The sequence below is a fragment of the Rhincodon typus genome, chromosome 1, assembly GCF_021869965.1.
Source record: "Rhincodon typus isolate 14 chromosome 1, sRhiTyp1.1, whole genome shotgun sequence".
Lineage (NCBI taxonomy): Eukaryota > Metazoa > Chordata > Chondrichthyes > Orectolobiformes > Rhincodontidae > Rhincodon > Rhincodon typus.
In genome coordinates, this window is record NC_063332.1 from 138,955,439 (window position 1) to 138,976,925 (window position 21,487).

The window sequence follows — 21,487 nt, forward strand, 5'->3', positions numbered from 1 at the left end:
ACTATGTCACTATTTTTGACTGTAAAATACACATAACAATAGAATGATTTATCCATTCATTCCTTCATCATTGAGTTAGCATATGTTCAAATACATGATCTGAAGAATATCCAGGCTTCGGCTGCAAAGTAGCAAGTAACATTCACACCACAAAAATGCCAGGTAATGACCATCATCAATAAAAAAAACAAATCTAACCACTGCCATTTGACAGTCGATGGCATTACCATCACTGAGTCCTCCCACTTTCAAAATCCTGGGGGGGCTTAACAGTGACCAACAACTCACCTGGACTTCACACAGGAGTACAGTGGCTACAAGAGCAGGTCAGACACTAAATACTATGGCAAATAATTCACTTCCTGGCTCCAAAATCTGTCCACCAGCTACAAGGCACAAGTCAGGAGTGTGACGGAATACTCCCCACTTGCCTGGATGAGTGCCACTCTGACAGCACTCAAGAAGCTTGACATCATCCAGGACAAAGCAACCCACTTGATTTTGTGGTCGATTGGCTCGCCGAGCTGGTTTGTTGTTTCTCCGGAAAAACAACGAACCAGCTCGGCAGGCCAACCAACCACAACATCCACAACCCAAGCTACAAATCTAATCTAAAACCTTAGACAACATTTGATTGTTTGTGGATGTGATGCCAGTCATTGCGTTACTTAAATTCAGTAGCAGCAGTGTCATAACTGCAAGATGCTCTGCAGAAATTCCCCAGAAATCCATTGTCAGTATCTTCCAAACCCATGACCATTTCCATCTAGGACAAATGCAGCAAGATATATGGGAACACTGTCACGTGCAAGTTCCACTCAAGCAGCTCACCAGATGTACTTGGCAACAGATCACTGTTCCTTCATTGTAGCCAAGTCAAAATTCTGGAATTCCAGCTCTCGTGGCATTGTGGATCTACACACAGCAATTCAAGAAGACAGTTCACCAATAGCTTCAAGGTCAACTAGGGATGGGCGTTGAATGCTGGCCAGCCAGTGACCCCCCACATGACAAATGAGTAAATTAAAAAAAAGTTTTACCTTTCCTTTTCTCCCCATTCACTGACTCTCACCTGCCACCACTCCCCTCCCCCAAATCCCAGTTTATTCCCTCCATTTCCCATTCCAGAGGTCTTGACAACATTCTGTTCCCTTCAGCCTAACAAATCTTTGACTTTTTCTGTTCAGCCCCCCTTTTCTGCTCCATTGAGGATTCCCTGCATCAGCCAGTTTGACTGCCTCACTTGTATTGGCTTGTTGGCTGAGAAAGGCTTCATACCGCAAGTGTAACAAAAAGAAGCAAGACTACGTATAGCAGAGTTCTCATGGGAGAGTGGGTGGACTAAGTGACAACCAGTGAGGGAGGACGCTTGTAAAATGGAAGAACACAGGGCATTGATCCCTGAAAGGTCCAGCACGCAAGTCTGTAGGCTGCATATTCCCTGGACATTTTACAGCATTGATGCTCTCTATAGGTCACCTACTTGGCACAGCCCTGCTAGACAACTGGGAGCCATACATTTCTGCACTGGGATCCAAACACAAGGGATCTTCATCCAGGAGAGCTAAAAGTGGCATCAGCACTCAATGCCATGTGTGCACATTGCTTCCCAGCTTGTAGCTTATGTGATAGGCTTAGTGCATACCTCAAATCCATGAAGCCTCTTGTGGCCAGGACCTGCTGCTATCGTATGACAATGCATTGAGTGCCTAGAAAGACAGGTTCAAAAGCAGATGCACAGGAGATAAAGTTAACAACAGTTAAGTAGAATGTTCCAATAACAAGATAGCATGGGTTAAGAAGACTATCTCCTCTTTCTCTAACTCTCATTATTTCAAAGTGTACTCCTTGGTTCTGTAGGTGGGGTAGAAGAAGTCTGCTTTGATGTAAAGGCGGTCTGTCCTGGAGATTTAAATGGAAACACCCAGGGACGTTTGTGTCTGAACAAGCCACATGTCCGTGATTCCTCTTGGTCAGAGGCAGAGGACATCGACCCTCCTTGGCTGAACTCCCCAGGATGGGCTTCTAAGGTGGGGCCAATACTCCCCATCCTTCTGTTGCTATGCCTTTGTCACTCATTGGTCTCATTAGCTTTGTGTGGCCCTCCAGCAGCCACTGAGGGTACTGGACCTGACTCTCACTAGCAGCCAAACTGTCCATGGGAGACAGCTAACACTTCTTTGAACTGTTGCAGCTTCAGGGCAAGAGGGCCATTGCATTACACATGCTTAACTGAAAGAAGTTCTTCATTTCTGAAGAATGGTCCCAACCCGAAATGTCACTTTTCCTGATCCTCTGATGCTGCCTGGCCTGCTGTGTTCCTCCAGCTCCACACTTATCTAGCTCCGAAGGAAGTCCTTGATTTCCGTAACTACAAGGTCATCTCCTGCCTGGGTCGGAGGAGGTAGCTGGTCTGCAGCAATTCTCAGCTTGCCAACAGTCTAGGCCATTTTTTCCTCAGCCAGCTGAGGAGATGTTGCAGTGAGATGCTCACCAGATTGTATGCACTTGCTCCCCAACATAATGGTTCCCACCAACGTGTCAGTATCTGGGCAAGTGAAGGATGCAGGAGGCAGCCTTGCTGATGCTTCCTTGAGGCCTTGGTACTCTCATCTTGAGATCGGGGTTCTGGTGGAGCCAGACATTTCATTGCAGAGTTTGCGGACCGGCTAGCAAGACAGAAGGGATAGAAGGCACTGCAGCAAGAGGTTAAAAGTGGTGTCGAGTGATTGAGAATGACAGCTGAATTCATAGGAGAGTCGTATTGGAATGAAAAATAGCACTTGTTTGGCAGGTCATGAATGTTTCTACATTTTCGCAGAAGTGATCGCAGTTTTCTGCTGAGGGCAAAAATTCTCCTTTTGTAGGGAGTGATGCTGAACCCATACAGGTTCTTCCTGCTCGGTTATGGGTTAACTTGATGAAAAATAGGGGCAAATGAGTGATATTAGAGTGAGAGATTATAGGAGGAGAGTGAGTAATGGAAGATGATGTGGCAATTAGTGTGGCACTGCAAGAGTCTCAGTGGGAAGGGGATACAGTAATAGAGATAGAATGCCTGTGAGGTGGCAAAGAGAACAGTGCAGCTCTTAATCTAGCAGAATGGAGAATGTCAGTTTTCTGTGGCACTCCTGGCCATTCCTCCACATCCTGGAGATGGTACTGACCCAAGCACCGACTGCAGACCATGCTGGTAAGATCTGGTGGCATGGTATCCTCTGCCCATCCTCTGGGAAGAGCACAGCCCTCTTCTTTCCGCTGCACCTCATCCACCAGGACCTCCAAACCCGGTTAGAAAAATCACAACTGTCTTCTCCTTCTCCAACATCTGCCAACTCAGTTTGTGGTTAAGCAATGCAGCTTTGGATGCAAATGCTCAAATCAGGATCATTGCAGAGTTTTAAAGATGAACTATATGCAAGAAATACCAGGTGTTTCGGCAGATATTCACTGAATGGAGTATTTTTCCAGGAAGGGTGCATGATAAGATGGTGCAGAAATTCAACACGAGAAACAATGTAGGAGTGGGCAGGTAATGAATGAGTTTGGCAAGTCGCAATGGGAGAACTTAAGGCCTCGCAGAGACGATATCTTCCAAACTGACATGATACAACTTACCTACCAAAAAGTCAGCCCTGAGTCATTCCAAAGACATGTTTCTCACAGAATCCAAAGATATTTGCAAGATGTAGACTTATCAACTATCCTACACTATCAATCCCAACATTTCACACCACTAACCTTGCATGCACTCTGCATTGCGTCCTCACTCATCACATTTCTAACAACTGTACCAGTACAAAAACAGATATTGCACAAATTTCACCTTACTCAATCCCTCCTTTTTCTCCACAGCTGGCTGAAGAAATGCTCCAGGCTGCTAGCATCCAGTGGACTGCCGAAGACCAGCACTTACTGAGCCCTAGGCAGAAGAGGAATGTTTGATGTCCACAATCAGGGACTTCATCCACTTGCACAGGAAGGAACAGGAGGAGTGGTAGATAGGATGTGGGATGAAATGGTTCTCATTATCCAGCAACTGCATCAACGCAGCAAATCATGCAATTATTTTGTCTGTTGCCATGGACAGGCTGACATGGAGAGCCAGGTTTAGCACCCTCAGGGTTAGAACACACACCTGGACTCTTATCCCAACCACTGGTTCTCAGGATTGAAAGTATAGCAACAGGTAACACAAATACCCCTTCTTCCCAAGGAGACACAGCAATTCCAGGAGGCACCAGAAATCATGGGCAGCATGCTCAGAAGTCTCCATTCCAGAAGGGACTCAGATTTCTAATTCCTCTTGCCCCAACACATTCTGACCCTTGCAAGTTCACACCAAAAAGAGGTTCAACGTGATTCTGGAAAGTCTGGACAAACCAGATCCAAGCCCCTCTGGGGTTACCTAAGCAAACCTCCAGGGACCAATGGTCCACAGGCAAGGCAGCTCCCTCCAAAGCTGCTGAACAAGAAAGTATCATGGAATCATATAGCAAAGAAGTCCTTCAACACAGTGCATTTTTTTTTTTTTTTAAAGCAGTATAGATTCATTCTCACTTTCCCACACTAAGGCCATAATCTTAAATGTTACTACACTAAGTATGATGTATCTTGCTTCAAACATACTCCCAGTCAATGCCTTAGACCCCCACTACCCACTGGGTGAAAACATTTTCTTCTCAGATCCTCTCTAAAGCTCCTACCTTTCACATTAAAATTTTATCTCCTTGTTACTGACCCTTTAACAAAGTGAAGTAGAAGCTTTCTATTAATTCTGTCCATGATCCTCATAACCTCTATCGGGAATCCCCCCACTTCTCTGCTTCAAATAAAGCAACCTGAACTTATTCAGCTTCTCTGCATAGCTATTATGCTTCATCCCAGGCAACATCCTGGTGAGTCACCTTTGCACCCCCTCCAAAGCGGTCACATCCTTCCTATAGTGGAGTAGCCAGAGCTGCACACCACTCTAACCAAACCTGGCCTAGCCAAAGTTCCATATAGCTTCAACATGACACCCCTGCTCTATGCCACAACTGAAAACTCGAAAAAATGTCCCATATGCCTCAACTGCTCAATTAACCTGTCCTGTCACGTTCAGAGATCTGTGAACAAGCACCCCAACATCCCTTTATTCCCCACAAGCTTCCTAGTATCTTGCCATCATTGAGAACTCCCTTATCTCATTCCTTCTTCCAAAGTGCATCACCTCATATTTTCAGTGTTAAATGCCATCTGCCATTGATCTGCGCATCAACAGAATCTGTTTTTATCTACCAATAGCCTGATACCTTCCTTATCACTGTCAACTACCCAGGCAATCTTTGTGTCACCTGCAAAGTTACCTAACTACGCAACCCCCCCACCCCACATTCTCATATACATCATTTAATAAATATCACAAATAATATGGGACCAAAGCACTGATCCTGGTGGTATGCTATTGCATACCAGGCTCCGTCACACCAACAGCCATATACCACCAACCTTTGTTTCCCATCTTTAAGTCAATTTTTAATCTAAACTAGCCAAGCTACCCTGGATCCCATGAGCCTTTACCTTCTTTATCAGTTTCCAATGTGGGACCTTGTCAAAGGCCTTATTAAAATCCATATAACTGCTCTGTACTCATCCAAAAATTTGGAACTTTGAGAAAGTAACCAGATTTGTTTAGGCACAACCTCCCTCTGGGGAACCTTGCCTCTAAAGAGAGATTAATTTTCTCCTTCACTATATTCTACAGATTTCCTACCACTGATATTAGACTAACTGGTCTATAGTTCCCAGGTATTTCTATGCAACCCTCTTGTAAGGTGAAGCCACATCAGCTGTACTCCAGTCCTCTGGATCAGTTGTCTACTTTTTGACCCACCTAAACTTCTAATACGTTCTTGCTTCTTAAATTAATTCCTCTAGAACTTCACAGCCCATCTTCTCGAATTCTCTACTTGCATCCTCTTCTCCCCGAGGACAGTTGTGAAGTACACATTTAACACTCTACCAATCACTTCTGGTTTCACGCACAGACTGCCCCATTCATCCCTAATTGGTTCTACTCTTTCCCTGGTTATTCTCTTCCCTTTAATATTGTTGCAAAGTTGGGTAGAGTACTTGTGGATTGAGAGGCAGGAAGTTACAATGTGGTGTTTGTAAAGTGCTGGGGGAGGGGGCGGTGGGGGGGAAACAGTGCATGGTGCCTTTAAAAGTTGATGTGCTTTTCCTATGCTTAGAGATTTAAAAAAGGATCTGTGGGCAACAGCTTGTGGGTTTGCAGGTGCACAGACAGCATCTGAATTGAAACACTTGTATCAAAAGCCATACAGTTCGCAGGCTAAGCAGCAGTTTTGTTTTGTTACCAAGACAAGTCTCGGATTTAGCCAATTTAAACAAGGTACTTAGATACCAAGAAGCCAATTAAATTTCAATCTGATATTTTGGCAACAGAGGACCAACCCTATTGTATGAAATATCAATGTCATCAAGGGTATAAAAGGGGCAGTTGGGCAAAGATGAGAACGCTAACTGCTAACTGCCATCTACTAGACACAACAGCTCTTAGAGAAAGCACCATATATTCGCAACGGTAGCATAGTACTTCTAAGATTCTTCAGAGAATTCAAGAAAGCGTTCCTGACAGAAGAATTCAGAAGGCACAGAGCATTCCAGAAGACACAATCTGGCTGTAATTTTGAGACAGTAAATTCTATTTTTTTAAATTTTTATTTTATAAAAGAGGAATTTGTATTTATTTGAACAGCATACCATTAGAATCTGGTTTTATTCACAAATAGTTAGTAGTTAGAAAAGATTTATTTAGCCTATTAATAGTTTAGTTAATTTGTTCACCGTTAGATAAAAATTGTTACTTGTTGATTGTAGAGCGAGTACCAGGGATTTATTTTATTTAACCACTAAACGTTGTTGAAAGGCAGGTTACACCACTTATCACACTCCTTTTACAGATTATAGGGTGTGGTGCTCCTCTTTGGGTGCTTTGGTTTGAGTTTCCGAGGGTGGGGGTGGGGGTGGGGGTGGTCAATCTCTGCTTTACGACACAATATCCTTGTACAATATCTTGTGATCCTTCTTAATCATGCCCACTAGTGTTTTTCTTTCATGCCCCCCCGTGCTCTCCTAATTGCTTTGAGTTCCCCCTACACTAATATACTCCAAGGCTTCCATTGTTTTGCTCCCTTTTACCCGTTTATTCATCTCTCTATTTTGGCCTGACTCTCCACTATTTTAATAAATTCTGCCTACCCCATTCCAAAACCCTTCGCTGCAGACAGACATTCTTTCACCTTTTCCATAAAAAGTTTTAAAATGTATGGCATGGTGATCACTATCGCTAAAATGCTCCCCCACGCCACTTTGAACATTCATCCAGCTCCTTTCCCCAGCATTAGATCCAGCATTGCGCAATTTCTCATAGGACCATCTACATGCTGACATAGACAGTTCTCCTGTATACATTAAGAAATCTGCCCCAAATGTTTATTATGATCATACCAATTAATTTTGGAGTAGTTGAAATCCCTACTGTTACCCTATTATTGCCTTCGTGAATTGACTACATGCCTGCTCCTCAATTGCTCGTTGACTATATGGGCCCTATAGTACACTCCTACCAGTGTGACCGCCCCCTTATGTCCTACCCACAAAGCCTCACTTGACCTTAGAATGTTAAGATGCTAATCTTATTCCTCCCTCAACCATGCTTCCGTGATGGCAACAAGATTACAGTTCCATGTGTTAGTCTATAAGCTTAACTTACCCGTTTTGAATCAAATACTCCTGGCATTAAAGTAGAGACCATCCAGCCTCGCCTTTTCCCTGAAATTTGCCTGCCTTGGCTCCCTCTTGAAGTTATGCTGTGTCAATATTGAATTAACACATTCAGTCCCCTGCCTCTGCTGAACTAGTTTAAACTCCTCCCAACAGCACTGACAAAGCACCCTCCTGCAAGGATATTTGCTCCATTCTGGGTCAGGTGTAGACTGTCCTGTTTGTACAGGTCCCGCACCTTCCTCAGAAACAATTCCAGTGACCCAGGAATCCAAAATTCTTCCTTTTGCACCAAAAATTGAGCCACACATTCGTCTATTCTATTCTCCTATGTCTGTACACACTTGCACATAGCACCACTGGGAGTATTCCTGAGATTATAATCTTTTGAGGATCTGCTTCTTAAACTACTGCCTATCTTCCTGAACTCTTGTTGCAAGACCTCATCCTAACTAGGTCATTGGTACCAAATGTGACCACGACCTCTGTCTTATCAGCCACGTGGTTAAGGATGCCCTGTGGCTGCTTAGTGAGATAACTGACCCCTGGCAGCAGGGAGGCAACACACCATCCTGAAGTCACATACAGTGGCAGAAACACTGGTGTGTACCACTAACTCATGAATCCCTACCACCATTGCTCATATTTCTACTTCCTACCTTCCTGTACAGTCAGGCCACACGTGGTGCCTGAAGCCTGGAAGCACTCCCTTGAGATATAGTGTTCACCTCAGCTTCAAGAACAGAAAACCAATCTGAGAATCTGACCCTAGGGGGCTCCTCCACGATCTGCCTGATTCTCCTTGACTGCCTGGGTGGTCATCCATTCCCTTCATTCCTCCAGTCCCTTTAGCAGCAGTGTGACCACCTTCTGAGCATGCTACCCATCTAATTCTTAACTTCACTGAAGTGCCACATGGTCTCCAGCTGTCCTCAAGTTCCAAAACCCGTGCTGAAGTACGTGCACTTGGGAGCACTTGCTGCTCATGTGGTCATCCACTCACTCCAAGACATGGAGGGGAAAGGAGGAAGACCAGCTATTGACGGCATTTCAGTGACAACAGCTTGTAAATGTTGTGTATAAAATTTGCTCGTTAACCGTATGACTGGTTGCTAATCTTTGTAGAGCCGCATGGCACTATTACAGCGTGCAACAAGACTTCACAAATGAGCTTCCATGAATGGAGACCCGTGCTGAGAGCTGACCACATCACATGGAAACGAGATCGAGATCAACAGTGTGTATACATGGCATATGGGTCATGGTGACCCTTGCCCCTCTTTATACAACACTCCTTTTGTTTTGTGGCCTGTGTCGACAAATACAGCTGTCAATGAGTTGTCCAGCAATATCTTGGCATGGTGGTGCAAACACAGAATATGGAATGCATTGGGATGGTGAGGGAACAAGGACCTTGCAAGTTTTTGTCGTATACACTATATTGGTGTATGTAACACGGTTTCACTTTAAGTACAATAACACTGGTGGGTACAGCAGGCCCCTCCCTCACAGGTTGGGTCACTTATCCTCCTAGACAGCACAGCCATTTTCTTCACTATTATGCAATGTCCAGCATGACAGAAGGCAACTGTAAGCACTCTGACCAATGGCTTCCAGCCTCAGCCTGAATGGAGAGGTGATGGCCTAGTGGTATTAAATCACTGGGCTGTTCAGCCAGAGACCCAGATAACGTTCTGGGTACCTGGCTTTGAATCCTACCATGGCAGATGGTGGAATTTGGATTTAATAAATTAAAAAAAAAAAAAAATCAGGAATTAAGAGTCTAATGATGACCATGAATCCATTGTTGGAAAATCCTCACATTTAGGGAAGGAAATCTATCTTACCTCGTCTGGCCTACATTACTGTGTATCTGGAGTTGCAATATGATCGACTCTAAATGGTTGACAATAAAAATGCTAGCCTAGCCAGCGATATACTCAACCCACCAATGAAATTTTAAAAAAGTTAGTAAGCCCCTCCAAAACATCCCAATTCCATCCCCTACATGCTTCATAACTCCCCACTCAACCCAATAAGAATCTACACCTACCTATGTTTCTTGCCAAGCCCTAAATGCGGCCATTCACTGCTCCCCCTTGAAGTTGGGGTACTCTTGTATTATGGACAGCCTCTTTCAGACAAAGAGGTAGTGAAGGCTGAGTAGTATTATTACAAAGACTATTAACGCGAAAAATCCAGGCATTGTTCCGAGAACCCTGGTTTAAATCCCACCACGCACAGGGTGGAGTTTGAATTCAATAAAAGTCTAGAATTAATACTCTAATGATCACCATGAACCCATTGTTATCCATCAGAAAATCCATCGAGATCAGAGGTCTTCTAGGGAAGGAAACTGCTTTCCTTACTTGGTCTGACCTACACGCGACTCCAGACCCACAGCAGTGTTGTTGACTCTAAACTGCCCTCTGTCAAATTAGGGATAAGCAATAAATGCTTATTCACTGACATCTGGTGAATGAATGAAAAATCTTCCCTTGCAGATACTGATACTGCTACCCACTTTATGACTATAACCCTCTCTTCCTCACAGCCTAAAGACCCTACTCCCAAAGAATACGTTCCTGAGGCTAATCCCCTCAGCAGTAGTCACACTTGCACACACGCACCCCTCCTCCCAAAACTCCTTTTCTACATAGTTCTTAAGGATGGACCAACAGACTCTTCCACTCAATGAAGCAACCTGGAGTTAGAATCACAGCACAGCAACAGACCCTTCAGCCAAGTCTATGCCGACCAAAAAAAAACACACACTAAACTACATTAATTCCATTTACCTACATTTGGTCCCTAGGCTACTATGCCCTGATATTTTAAGCACTTGTCCAGATGTTTCTGAAAATATTGCTAGAGTACCTGCCTCCACCACCCTCATGCAGCACATTCACATTTTCACCATCCTGGGGAGGGGGGTGGAGTTCAGATTCCCTCTAAACCACAACCTTCACTTTAAACTTATGAACTCTGGTCTTAGACACGTCTACCTTGGGGAAAAGATTCTGACAACCTACCTAGTCTACACCTCTCAATTTTGCACACCCCAATCAGAACCCCCTCAGCCTCCTCTGCTCCAAGGAAAACAACCCCAGCCTATCCAGTCTCTCCTCATAACAGACTTTTCATCCCAGGCAACATCCTAGTGAATCTCCTCAGCTATTCTGGTGTAATCATGTCGTTCCAACAGTGTGGCAACCAAAACTGCAAGAAGTCTTCCATCTGTGGCCTAATCAATGTTTTGTAAAGCTGTAACAAGACTTCCCTGCTCCTATATTTTGTGTCACAGCTAACGAAGGCAACCACCCCAAATTATTTTTTCACCACCATCTACAGACTTGTACACCAAGGCCCCTTCGTGCCTCAGTGCTCCCTCGGAACCTATCATTTATTGCTTATGTTCTTCCCTTATTAGACCTCCCAAACAGCATCACCTCGCATTTAGCAGGATTAAATTCGATCTGCCACTGCTTTGTCCAACTTACCAGGTGATCAACATCAGACTGTAGCTTGAAACAGTCTGCCTCACTACCAACATCACCAATTTGAGTCATTTGCAAATTTATGAATTATACTTTCTACGTTCACAAAGTCATTAACAAACAGCAAGCATCCCAGGTCCCTGCTGTGACATTGCTGGTCAGTCTTCCAATCATGAAAACAACCTGTCACCATCACTCTTTGCCTCCTATTTGGAAGCTAATTTTGGATCCAGTTTCCAAATTGCCTTGGATCCCACAGGCTCTTACCTTTTGTCACCGAGGCCTTAGTGAAGTCCATGTAAATCACATCAACTGCACTATTCTTATCAATATACTCAATCACCTTTTCAAAAAGAAAACAAAACTCCATTATGTGTGTATTTTCTCCACCTGATGTCAGACTAACCTGGCTTATCCCTGCTGCCCCTCTTTGGGTGGGGAGATAAAAAAAAAAAAAGAACCACACTAACTATCCTCCAGTCACTTGTGGCCAGCAATGTCAAATCTCTCTGCCAGGGCCTTAGGGATTTCCTCTTTTGTTTCCCATAGCAGCCCAAGATACATTTCAGAGTTAGGTACCTTTAAGCCTGCTAAAACATCCAATACCCCATCCTGAACTTCAACATGCTCTAGAACCTCACCATTCCAACTGAAATAGCTAGTTATGTGGAAATGTATTCCCCTTTGGGAAACATGAAAAACATTCATTTAAAAAAGACCTCACCCACATCATCTCACTCCATGCACAGATTAACTGTTTGAGACCAAAGGGTTAATCTCCACACTTTCCCTGGTCATCCTCCTGCCCTTAATACATTTAAAAAATGCCTTGGATTTTTCCTTAATCCTATCTGAAGATATTTTGTGGCCTTTCTAGTTTCTGTTTTAAGCATTCCCTTCACTGTACTCCTGAAGGGCCCCCATTGTTCTTAATACACTGTACCTAACATATGTTTGTTTCCTTCTTTTTCCTTTATCAAACTCTCAAGATCCCTTGATATCCAAGGTTCCCTGGCCTTGCTGCCCTCCTCACTCTTAAAAGGAATATGCTGGCCCTGAACACTCGGTACTACTTTTAAAAGACTCCCACTTTTCAAATGCAGGTTACCTGCAAGTAGCTGCTCCCAGTCTATATTTGCCAGATCCTGTCTATTAATATTGAAATTGACCTTCCCCCAAATTTAGACAGAACTTCTACACTTTCCTTCTCCCTTTACAAAAGGACTTTGAAACTTAGAGTTAAAGTCACTATCCCTAAAATATTCACCCACTTACACTAAAACCACTTGATCAGTGTTAGACCTAATCGAGGATTAGGTCTAACACTGTCCCATCTCTAGAAGGACCCTGTACTGGGACAAAAAGCTTTCTTGGGTGCATTCCAAAAATTCCACCCCATTTAATCCTATCATGCTAAGGCAATCTCAGTTAATGTTAGAAAAGTTGAAATCCCCTACAGCTATAAACCTATTCCTCACACCTTTCTGTAATTTGCTTGCCTGTCTGCTCTCTCTCTGACTGTTGAGACCCGACTGGGCACTCGATCCACACCACTGACTAGACCTTGTACACTTCTCCAACTGCATTTGCACCACGCCCTTCGGCTGACTGTGACCCTCTCACTATACTGCAGATCTACAGACTCCCCAAATGGAATTACACAGAATAGATGCCTGGCAATGGCCAAGTCAATGGACTGAAACTGGAGACCACACTTAACTTATTGTGCCAGGACCCCCTGGTCTGATTCTGGTCTTTGGAGGCACCAGATAACTCCCTTAAGACTTTGAGGAATGGCTGCTTGCTTGTTGCACAAGCAGTGTGTTTGTTGCACAAGCTGCTGGCACAGGTTGCAAGAATGACAGACGAACATCGCATACTTGTGAAAAATAAGATGTGTGCCTCTTTAACTGAGCAGAAAAGCAAGCTGCCTGGTTGCGAAATTACATTGTTTGACAACCAATCCATCCACAATCTCTGCAGCCACTTCTTTTAAAGATCTTGGTTCCATTTGTTTATGCAGTACTATTTCTAGTGACAGCTATTGTTTTAATTTCTTGCCTCCCTTGTTTCATTCCACCTAATTTCATATTCTTGGAAGATTTTCTCCTTCATCTACTGTAAACATGCTCTTTAAAACTGAAAACAGTTTTTCTGGCAGGCTTCCCAAAGTTTTCATGCATGTCCATAGGGGCCCTCTCTGTCCCCACACAAACGGCAAGAGGTGTTCTAAGTCCACAGACTGTGTGTCTCTTTGCAGGTTAGGTGGATTAGCCATGGGCAATACAGGGTTATTGGGATGGTGTGGGTAGGGATGTGGGTCTGGCTGGGATGCTCTTTGGACAGTCGGTATGGATTTGATGGGCCAAATGGCCTGTTTCCACACTGTAGGGCTTCTATGATTCCAAGTATTTTGCAGTTGCGGTGTTTGGAGATTCATGCATTCTTTCAGAGACCTCAACTTCATCATCACACAGTTACTAACAAAACCAAACAAACACAGAGTCAGAGTCACACAGCAAGGAAACAGACCCTTTGGTCCCACTAGTCCATGCCAAACATAATTCTAAACTAAACTAGTCCCACCTGCCGGCTTCTGGCCCATACCCCTCCAAACCTTTCTTATTCATGTACCTATCCAAATCTCTTACATGTCGTAACTGTGCCTCCATCCACCATTTCCTCACAAAATCCATTCCACATACAAACCATCTTCAAAAAAAAACATTCACCTCATGTCTGTCTTTTTTAAAAAAAAAATCTCACCTTAAAAATATGCCCCTTAGTCTTGAAAGCCCTCAACTAGGGAGCAGAAACCTACTATTAACTGTATCTATACATGATTTTATAAACTTCTGTAAGGTCACTTCTCAACCTCTTGTGCTCCACTGAAAGTAGTCCCAGACTAACCAGACTTTCTTTATAACCCAAACCTTCCATACCCAGCAACATCCTGGTAAATCTCTTCTGAATCCTCTCCAGCTTAATAACATTTTTCCTATAACTGGGCAACCAGAACTGGATACAGTACTCCAGGAGAGGCCTTACCAATGTCCTGTATGACTTCAACATGACTTCCCAACTCCTATACTCAAAAAGGACTGAGCAATGAAGGCATGCGTGCTAAATGCCTTTTTAACCACCTTGTCCATGTGTGACACAAATTTCAAAGAATTACATACCTGAAACTCTAGGTTCCTCTGTTCTACAGCACTAATGTTGACTAAGTTTTCTTTATTTGGGTCTGTCAGGTGCTAGGGACTTTGACTTGATCAAAATATTTGCACTTAATTAGAATAAATCAGGTTTATGTCTGGTCAAGCACCTAAATGTTATCACTACGTACAGCACGGGAATTCTGAAGATGTCATGCAGCGCTGATTTGATATGAGTAAAAGGATTTTTGGTCAGACTGAAGTTGAAATTTGGTCAAAAATTTCATTTGTTTGAACAAAGGGAAATAAACGATAAGCTGAAAAGCAGATTGGTACAAAGATGAAATTCTTCAACAGATCTATGGGCAGGCCTTTTCTAACGTTTTGTTAGGGTACCAGGATACTTATCGGCTAAGGCAAAGGGTGGAGGGGTATGTTTCCTAATCAACACCACCTGGAGACCCTGGCGAGCCACTGCTCCCCGGACCTAAAATACCTTACAGTGAAATGCCTTCCCTACTAGCTGCTGTGCAAGGTCACCTTCGCATCTGCGTGGGGTGATATGTAGACTGTTGTCAGGATGGCAAAGGATGCCCTAGATGAAGTTTACACCACCACAAACACTTCGGAGTTGAAATTCCGAGGTCTTCTTGATCATGGACAGCAACTTCAAATCAGCCCACCCTCAAGCGGATGCTGCCAAAATACCTTGAACATGTCTCCTATTGGAGTACAGCACCACGGTCATGGACTTCATAAGGACATGCGTGGAGGACTGTGTGACAAAGTCGTCAGAGAGTGTTCCCCAACCAGAAACTTGGATGAACCAGGAAATCCACTGCCTACTGAAGGCCAGGCATTCAGCAGTCGTCAGTCGGCCGGTCCAGACCATCCAGTCTGAGGCAGGGCTTACACAACGTTACAGGATACAAAGTGAAGCAGAGCAAGATAGCTGACAAAGACACATCCCGCCCTAATGCTCTCAATGCTTTCTAAATTCAGTTCAAGCAGAATGCCAGTGGCGCAGCGTCCCCTGCCCCAACAGCCATGGATGCATTCCCTGGGCCACCACCGCCAAATTGATCTTCCCGAGAGTCAACCCAAGGAAAGTGACGGGCCTGGAAGGGGTCCCGGCTGTGCAGTTAGACTGTGCGGACCAGCAGGCAGAGGCATTCATGGACATCTTCAACTTCTCCCTCCTACAAGCCGAAGTCCCCACCTGCTTCAAGAAGATCACCATCATCCCAGTAACAAATAAAGCACATGCAATGTACCTTAAATGATTATCACCTCGTGGTTCTGACTTCCACAATCATGCAGTGCTTTGAGAGGCTCGTTATGGCCCACATCATCACTTGTAGCCTCTCAGCCCGCCTCGATCCACTGTAATTTGCCTGTCGTCAAAACAGGTCCACAGCAGACACCATTTCCATAGCCCTGCTCTCATCCCTGGAACCATCTGGGTAACAGGACACCTACATCAGACTCCTGCTCATTCACTACAGTTCTGCATTCCAGATGAACGTCATCTACAGATTTGTTCACGACACCATGGTAGGGCAGACCTCAAACAATAACAAGTCAGAATACAGAAAGGAGATAGAGGGCTTAGTGACGTGGTGGCTTACCCCTTATTCTTAGATTGTGACCCCTTGTTCTGGACATGCCCAGTAGAAGAGAACATTCTTCCCACATCTACTCTGACCAGTCCCATCAAGATTTTATATATGTTTCTGAGAGATACCCCCTCATTCTTCTAAATTCCAGAAGTACAAGTTCAGTAAATCCAGTCTTTCCTCGTGTCAGTCCTGCCATCATGGGAATCAGTCTGGCAAACCTTCACTGGACTCCCTCAATAGCAAGCATGTCCTTCCTCAGATTAGGAGACCCAAACTGCACACAATACTCCAACGTATGGCCTCACCCTCAAGGCCATGTATAACTGCAGCAAGACATCTTACTCCAATAGTCAAATTCTCTCTGTCTTTGAGGGCCAGCATGCTACTAGCTTTCCTCACCACCTGTTACGTCTACATGCCCACCTTCAGCAACTGTTCCATATGACATCCAGGTCTTGTTGCACTTCACCTTTTCCTAAACTGCCACCATTCAGATGATAATCTGCCATCCTGTTTGCGTGACCAAAGTGGATGACTTCACACTTGTCCACATTATATTGCATTTGCCAAGTATTTGCCCACTGAGTGCAGAGTGCAGTTGTCTCTCTTCACTGATTGCAGTCTGAGAATCCTGTTGCAGAGGGCACAGCTGAGGCCTAGGTCTTGGAGTTTTGATCTTCCCCTAGAGGCGTTAATGGTGTTGAAGGCGGACTGTAGTGAGTGAATGAAGGTTCACTGTAGTGAACATGGAGTCCAATTCTAATGTTGATTTGGATTATGGGTTGATAATCATACCTCTAGGAATTCCTATGCATATCTATGTTTTGCTCGGGCTACCGTGGTTACATTGTCCCAGTTAAACCAATGGCCTTCATCAGAGTGTACTATGTAACTATGACAAACACTCAAGGATTAAAGGCCCCATACCCATGACATGCAGAACCACGTAGTTTACAGAATACCATGTAAAGACTGCAATAAACATTACATCTGACAGACAGGAAGGAAACTAGCCATCAGAATATACGAACATCAGCTAGCAGCAAAATGACACGACAAACTTTCCCTAATATCAGTACATTCGGACAAATGAAGGCCATCTGTTTAACTGGGATAATGTAACCAGGGCAGCCCAAGCCAAACAGAGACATGCATGGGAATTCCTAGAGGTATTATCAACCCATAATGCAAATCTACATGCAGAATTGGACTCCATATACAAGCACATACAGAACAGAACCGGAAATGACATGACTCACCATAAAAGACCGGACAGTATAAATTCCAAGCGGAGTAGAACAACATCCTTCATTGGAGGCTTCACTGATGAAGTTACCTAGCATTGTAACAAAACATCTGAACGAAAACAAGCCAGCTCGGCAAGCAAATCAACAACCTCACCCACAACCTGAGCTAAAAATATTTGCAAAAAACCCTTAAATGAATTCACCTGATTCTAACTGCAAGGAACCTACATTTGTCTTCAGTCTTTTTCTGCAAGCTTACTTCCATATTCTATTTTCTCCTTTTGAATTAAACTAGTTGTTCTCTTCTGCTAAACTTTTAAATTGTTCCCAGTCCTCAGGTTTGCTACTTTTACTGGCAAATATGTATGCCTCCTCTTTGGTTTTAACACTGTCCCAAATATCCCTTGTTAGCCATGGTTGAGGCACCTTCACTGCTTTATTCTTATGCCAGATAGGAATGTATATCAAAATCAAAAATCAGGAATAACTCAGAACCATAGCATACGATGGGAAAAGTCTTTAATCCATCATGGCTGTAGCAGCTCACTGAATGAATTACCAATTAGTCCCAACTCTTGGCCCTAGAAATTATCCTCATCAAATGTGTGTCTAACTCCTTTTTGAAGGTTACCATTGAATTTGCTTCCAACTCATTTTTAGGTAATGTATTCCAAATAGCTTGCTGAATCAAGCATTACTCAAGTTCATGTTGGCTTTTTTCAAAAAGAAATTCGAAGTTTAAGAGTTCTTGCTAGTGGAAAGAGTTTCTCTCCTTACTATAAATCTAAATACCTCAATTTTTAGAATCTCTAATATATCAAATCTTAAAATGTTCTCCGGATACATTTTCTGCTATAGAGAAAAGTCTTGGCGTCTCCAACCCATCCAGAAAACACAGTTCCCTTATTCACTGTACTCTCAGCTGTTAGCTTGAATGATTCCCAATGATGGCTTACCTGTCTGTCTTTTTCTTTTCCTCTTCTAATTCGCGAAGTGTATGCTGCAGCCGATCAGTCAAAATTTCTAGTTCCTGTGTGAGTTTATATTCTTCTCTGAACTGCTCACCAAGCAAAACAAGATCTCGTGTTGCATCATGTAGTGGGATGTCACTGAGATAAAGGCCTCTCCTGGTTAGATCATCCAAGTTCATCACACTGAATTGAATTAGAGATGTTTTTATTACTGAAGAATTTGGTAAAGAGAACAATTTCATTTATACTGACGTTTTCAAATCAGTAAGCATTAGTACTACAATACTTTGAATATTTTGCATTGCCTTTCCAAAAGTTCAGTTTATGCCAACAATTTATCACTGTACATCAGGTATCTCAACAGTGTTAGAACTGCTTACTCATTGCTTTATACGCAAAGACAGCTTAAAGGGCAGGAAAGACAACTCAAAATTCATCCTTCACAAAAAGCCTCCATCACAAAATTCAGGTTGTGACTGGATTGATGACTGATTTATGAACAGAAAACAGTAGCAATAACTTCAATAAAAGGGGCAACTATCAGACCATAACAGGAGAAGTAGGCCAATAAAGCTCAAGTTGCTCCACCATTCAATGAAAACATGGCTGATCTGAATCCTGAACTCTGCATTCCTGCCTGATCCCCACTACCCATGATTCCTTTAGGGATTAGAAATATGTCTGTCTATTGTTGGACAAGGCTGAAGATAACAGGAACTGATCAGAGACTTTACAATGGGCTGTTATGGGAGTGGAATTATGCCGAGTCACTCAAGTCTGCTAAAATTGCAGAAATTCAAACTGCTGTCTCTGCCAATTAAGGCCTGCATTTGGACAAAACATTTGGGATCAGTCAGGTACATGGATAATTCCAAATGAGGCATACACTTGGCATAGAGACCTATGCATAAACAGCCTGAGAAGAATGTCTTTTAGCAGAACCTTGAAGATCAACACTGCAGGAGGTACCCTACATCAGGAAGCACAAAGTTGATCAAAAAGAGTTTCAGCCTGGCCAGCTGCCACATTCCCGGGTAATAACATTTGAGGTTAATTACAGAAACCAGGGTAGTCAAAGACAGAGATTGAGATCTCTAGTAGTTAAAAAGTGCATGCTATTCATTTAAGTACCTAATAATTAATTGAGCTTTATACAGCTCTAAGTGTCTCCACTGTATCTACAGAATTTGACATCCCTCGGTGGGTGATAAGAAATAGCTTCAAAGTTACTCCAACACTGGACTAAGTAACCTTTCATTTTTCCAACCCCCTGAAGTAAATAGGTGCAGGAAGGAGGAGGTGGAAATTCGGTAGCGAGAAAGACAAAAATAACAGCAGACACATTAAACAAGATAGCACTAAGAGAACAGTGGGTCCAGGGGACTCTGACTGGAGGAGTGGATTTCTCTAACAGTACATGGCTAGGAAGTGGCTGAAAGAGAGAGTATACTGGTACAGGAACAGGAATACACAGGGATACTCATTGGAGTATGACAAAAAGATGATATGGGAAATAGGAATGTTAAGTGCAAAAAGCTGTAGCTGTAGACTTATATTGGCAGACTGGGCAGAAAGCCAGCAGCAACAGCTGAAGTTGCAAAGAGAGGTAGCTAAGCTTAGAGACAAGATAAAAGAATGACTGAGAAGGTTGGGAATTCACAAAAACGGATGCAGTCCTCATGCACATGAACCAGCAACAAATGCAGTGCGAGAAACTGACAGAAGAGCTAAGAGAAACAGTGTAGCGATTGGAGACAATGAATAAAGTGCATAAAGTCAGCATAACAGTGAAAGTGGACCTCGGGTGATCATATGAAGCGTATGAAGCAAGTAGAGGAGACAGAGTTTGATATCAGCACAAAAAAAAGATGGATAAAATGCACGTTTGGTGACCCCATCCTTTGAGGTGGGTTGGGAGGAAGATGGTGACATCGACTAAGGAGGGCCAGCAGATGAACCAGCCAGAAATGGAGAGGAGAACCCAGGGGAATGGGGTAAGAGGGATTGGACGAAGTCCCACTACCTCTAATCTCTAGGAGACAGCAGCCAGCAGTGCTAGGAGTGCAACAACCACACCTCCCTAACATTAGATGTGTAGGGAATTGTCAGCCTAGGGATGACCCCCAGGAGCTGTTCCAAGCTACCCACAAGCAACAAACCACATACAGGTTAGAGAATGAGAAGGAGAAAAAAAAAAAAAAATACTAATACCGATATGTCTCCATCCCACTACACATTCAACCTTGCCTGAGCCACAAAACACAGGAGGGGGTTCGTTAGATGAGTTAATGAAGGGTGTACTGACAGCCACGGGAGCTAGGGGAGACCCAGTGGAAGCCCCGAATAAAAAAAAAAAAGTAGACAGGAAGGGAGAGCACCCAACTACGTTTGCTGCAAGGCTGTGACTAGTGTTCTAGAGCATACAAGCCCAAGGCTACATCAGCAAAATTCAGCTGCACCTTTTGACAATCGACAGGCATGTCCATACACTGATGTCCCATGGGACAGAAGAATCACAAAAGGCATGTGACATGTTTGACCCTTCCTAACAACACACACTGAGGCGTGACTGTTGGAAAAATAGTCAGCTTGAGAAGGAGGCAAGAGGACACAGAAGATGAATGGCACCTCAAGAGCAAGGGGCAGCATGGAGAAATTAAGGAAAGGGACCAGTCCCAAGGGGACACCACCATCCAATCAAATGGTGGGAACAGGTCACAGGCACGGACGAGGAGCTTCACCTGCAACTGCACGGAATGATAGGACTCCCATGGCTCATGGAGATGTTTTAATCACTATGCCAGAGAATGTCTAAACCTCCGGAGGTCAGGATAAATCAGATGCAGGTCCAACGCTTGCCACCAGAAGGACCCCAGTATGCACCACAAAACAATGTGCAACCGAGTGAGGCAACAAGTGGGTTGTACCACAACTTACAATGATAGTCTCGTACCTCTCCAATATGGTTGAGAGATGCAAAATGAGATAGAACAGGAAGCCCCTTAGTTGGGGCAGGGTTGGAGGCTGCACACCACTGAGCACATCTGTTATAACTAGGGACAAAATCAGAAAATAAAAAAAAAACACACACAATCTTGAGTGGTTTGATGGGATATTCTCAAGCAAGACAAGTGACTAGCCCTTTAGATATGCAAATAGGAAAGGTAGAGTTGGTACATCTGATAATATTAGCAACACTTCCAGCAAAGC

The 21,487-nt window shown here is 43.7% G+C and overlaps 1 protein-coding gene across 2 annotated transcripts in view; it reads right to left on the reverse strand.

The window, feature by feature from the left end:
• gucy1b1 (guanylate cyclase 1 soluble subunit beta 1) overlaps positions 1–21,487 on the reverse strand; it is a 171,437-nt gene that overhangs the window by 48,524 nt on the left and 101,426 nt on the right. For both annotated transcript variants that reach the window (XM_048603896.1, XM_048603903.1), the window contains one exon: positions 18,263–18,460. In XM_048603896.1, the coding sequence (XP_048459853.1) occupies positions 18,263–18,460 (198 nt within the window). The remainder of the gene's footprint in view (positions 1–18,262; positions 18,461–21,487) is intronic.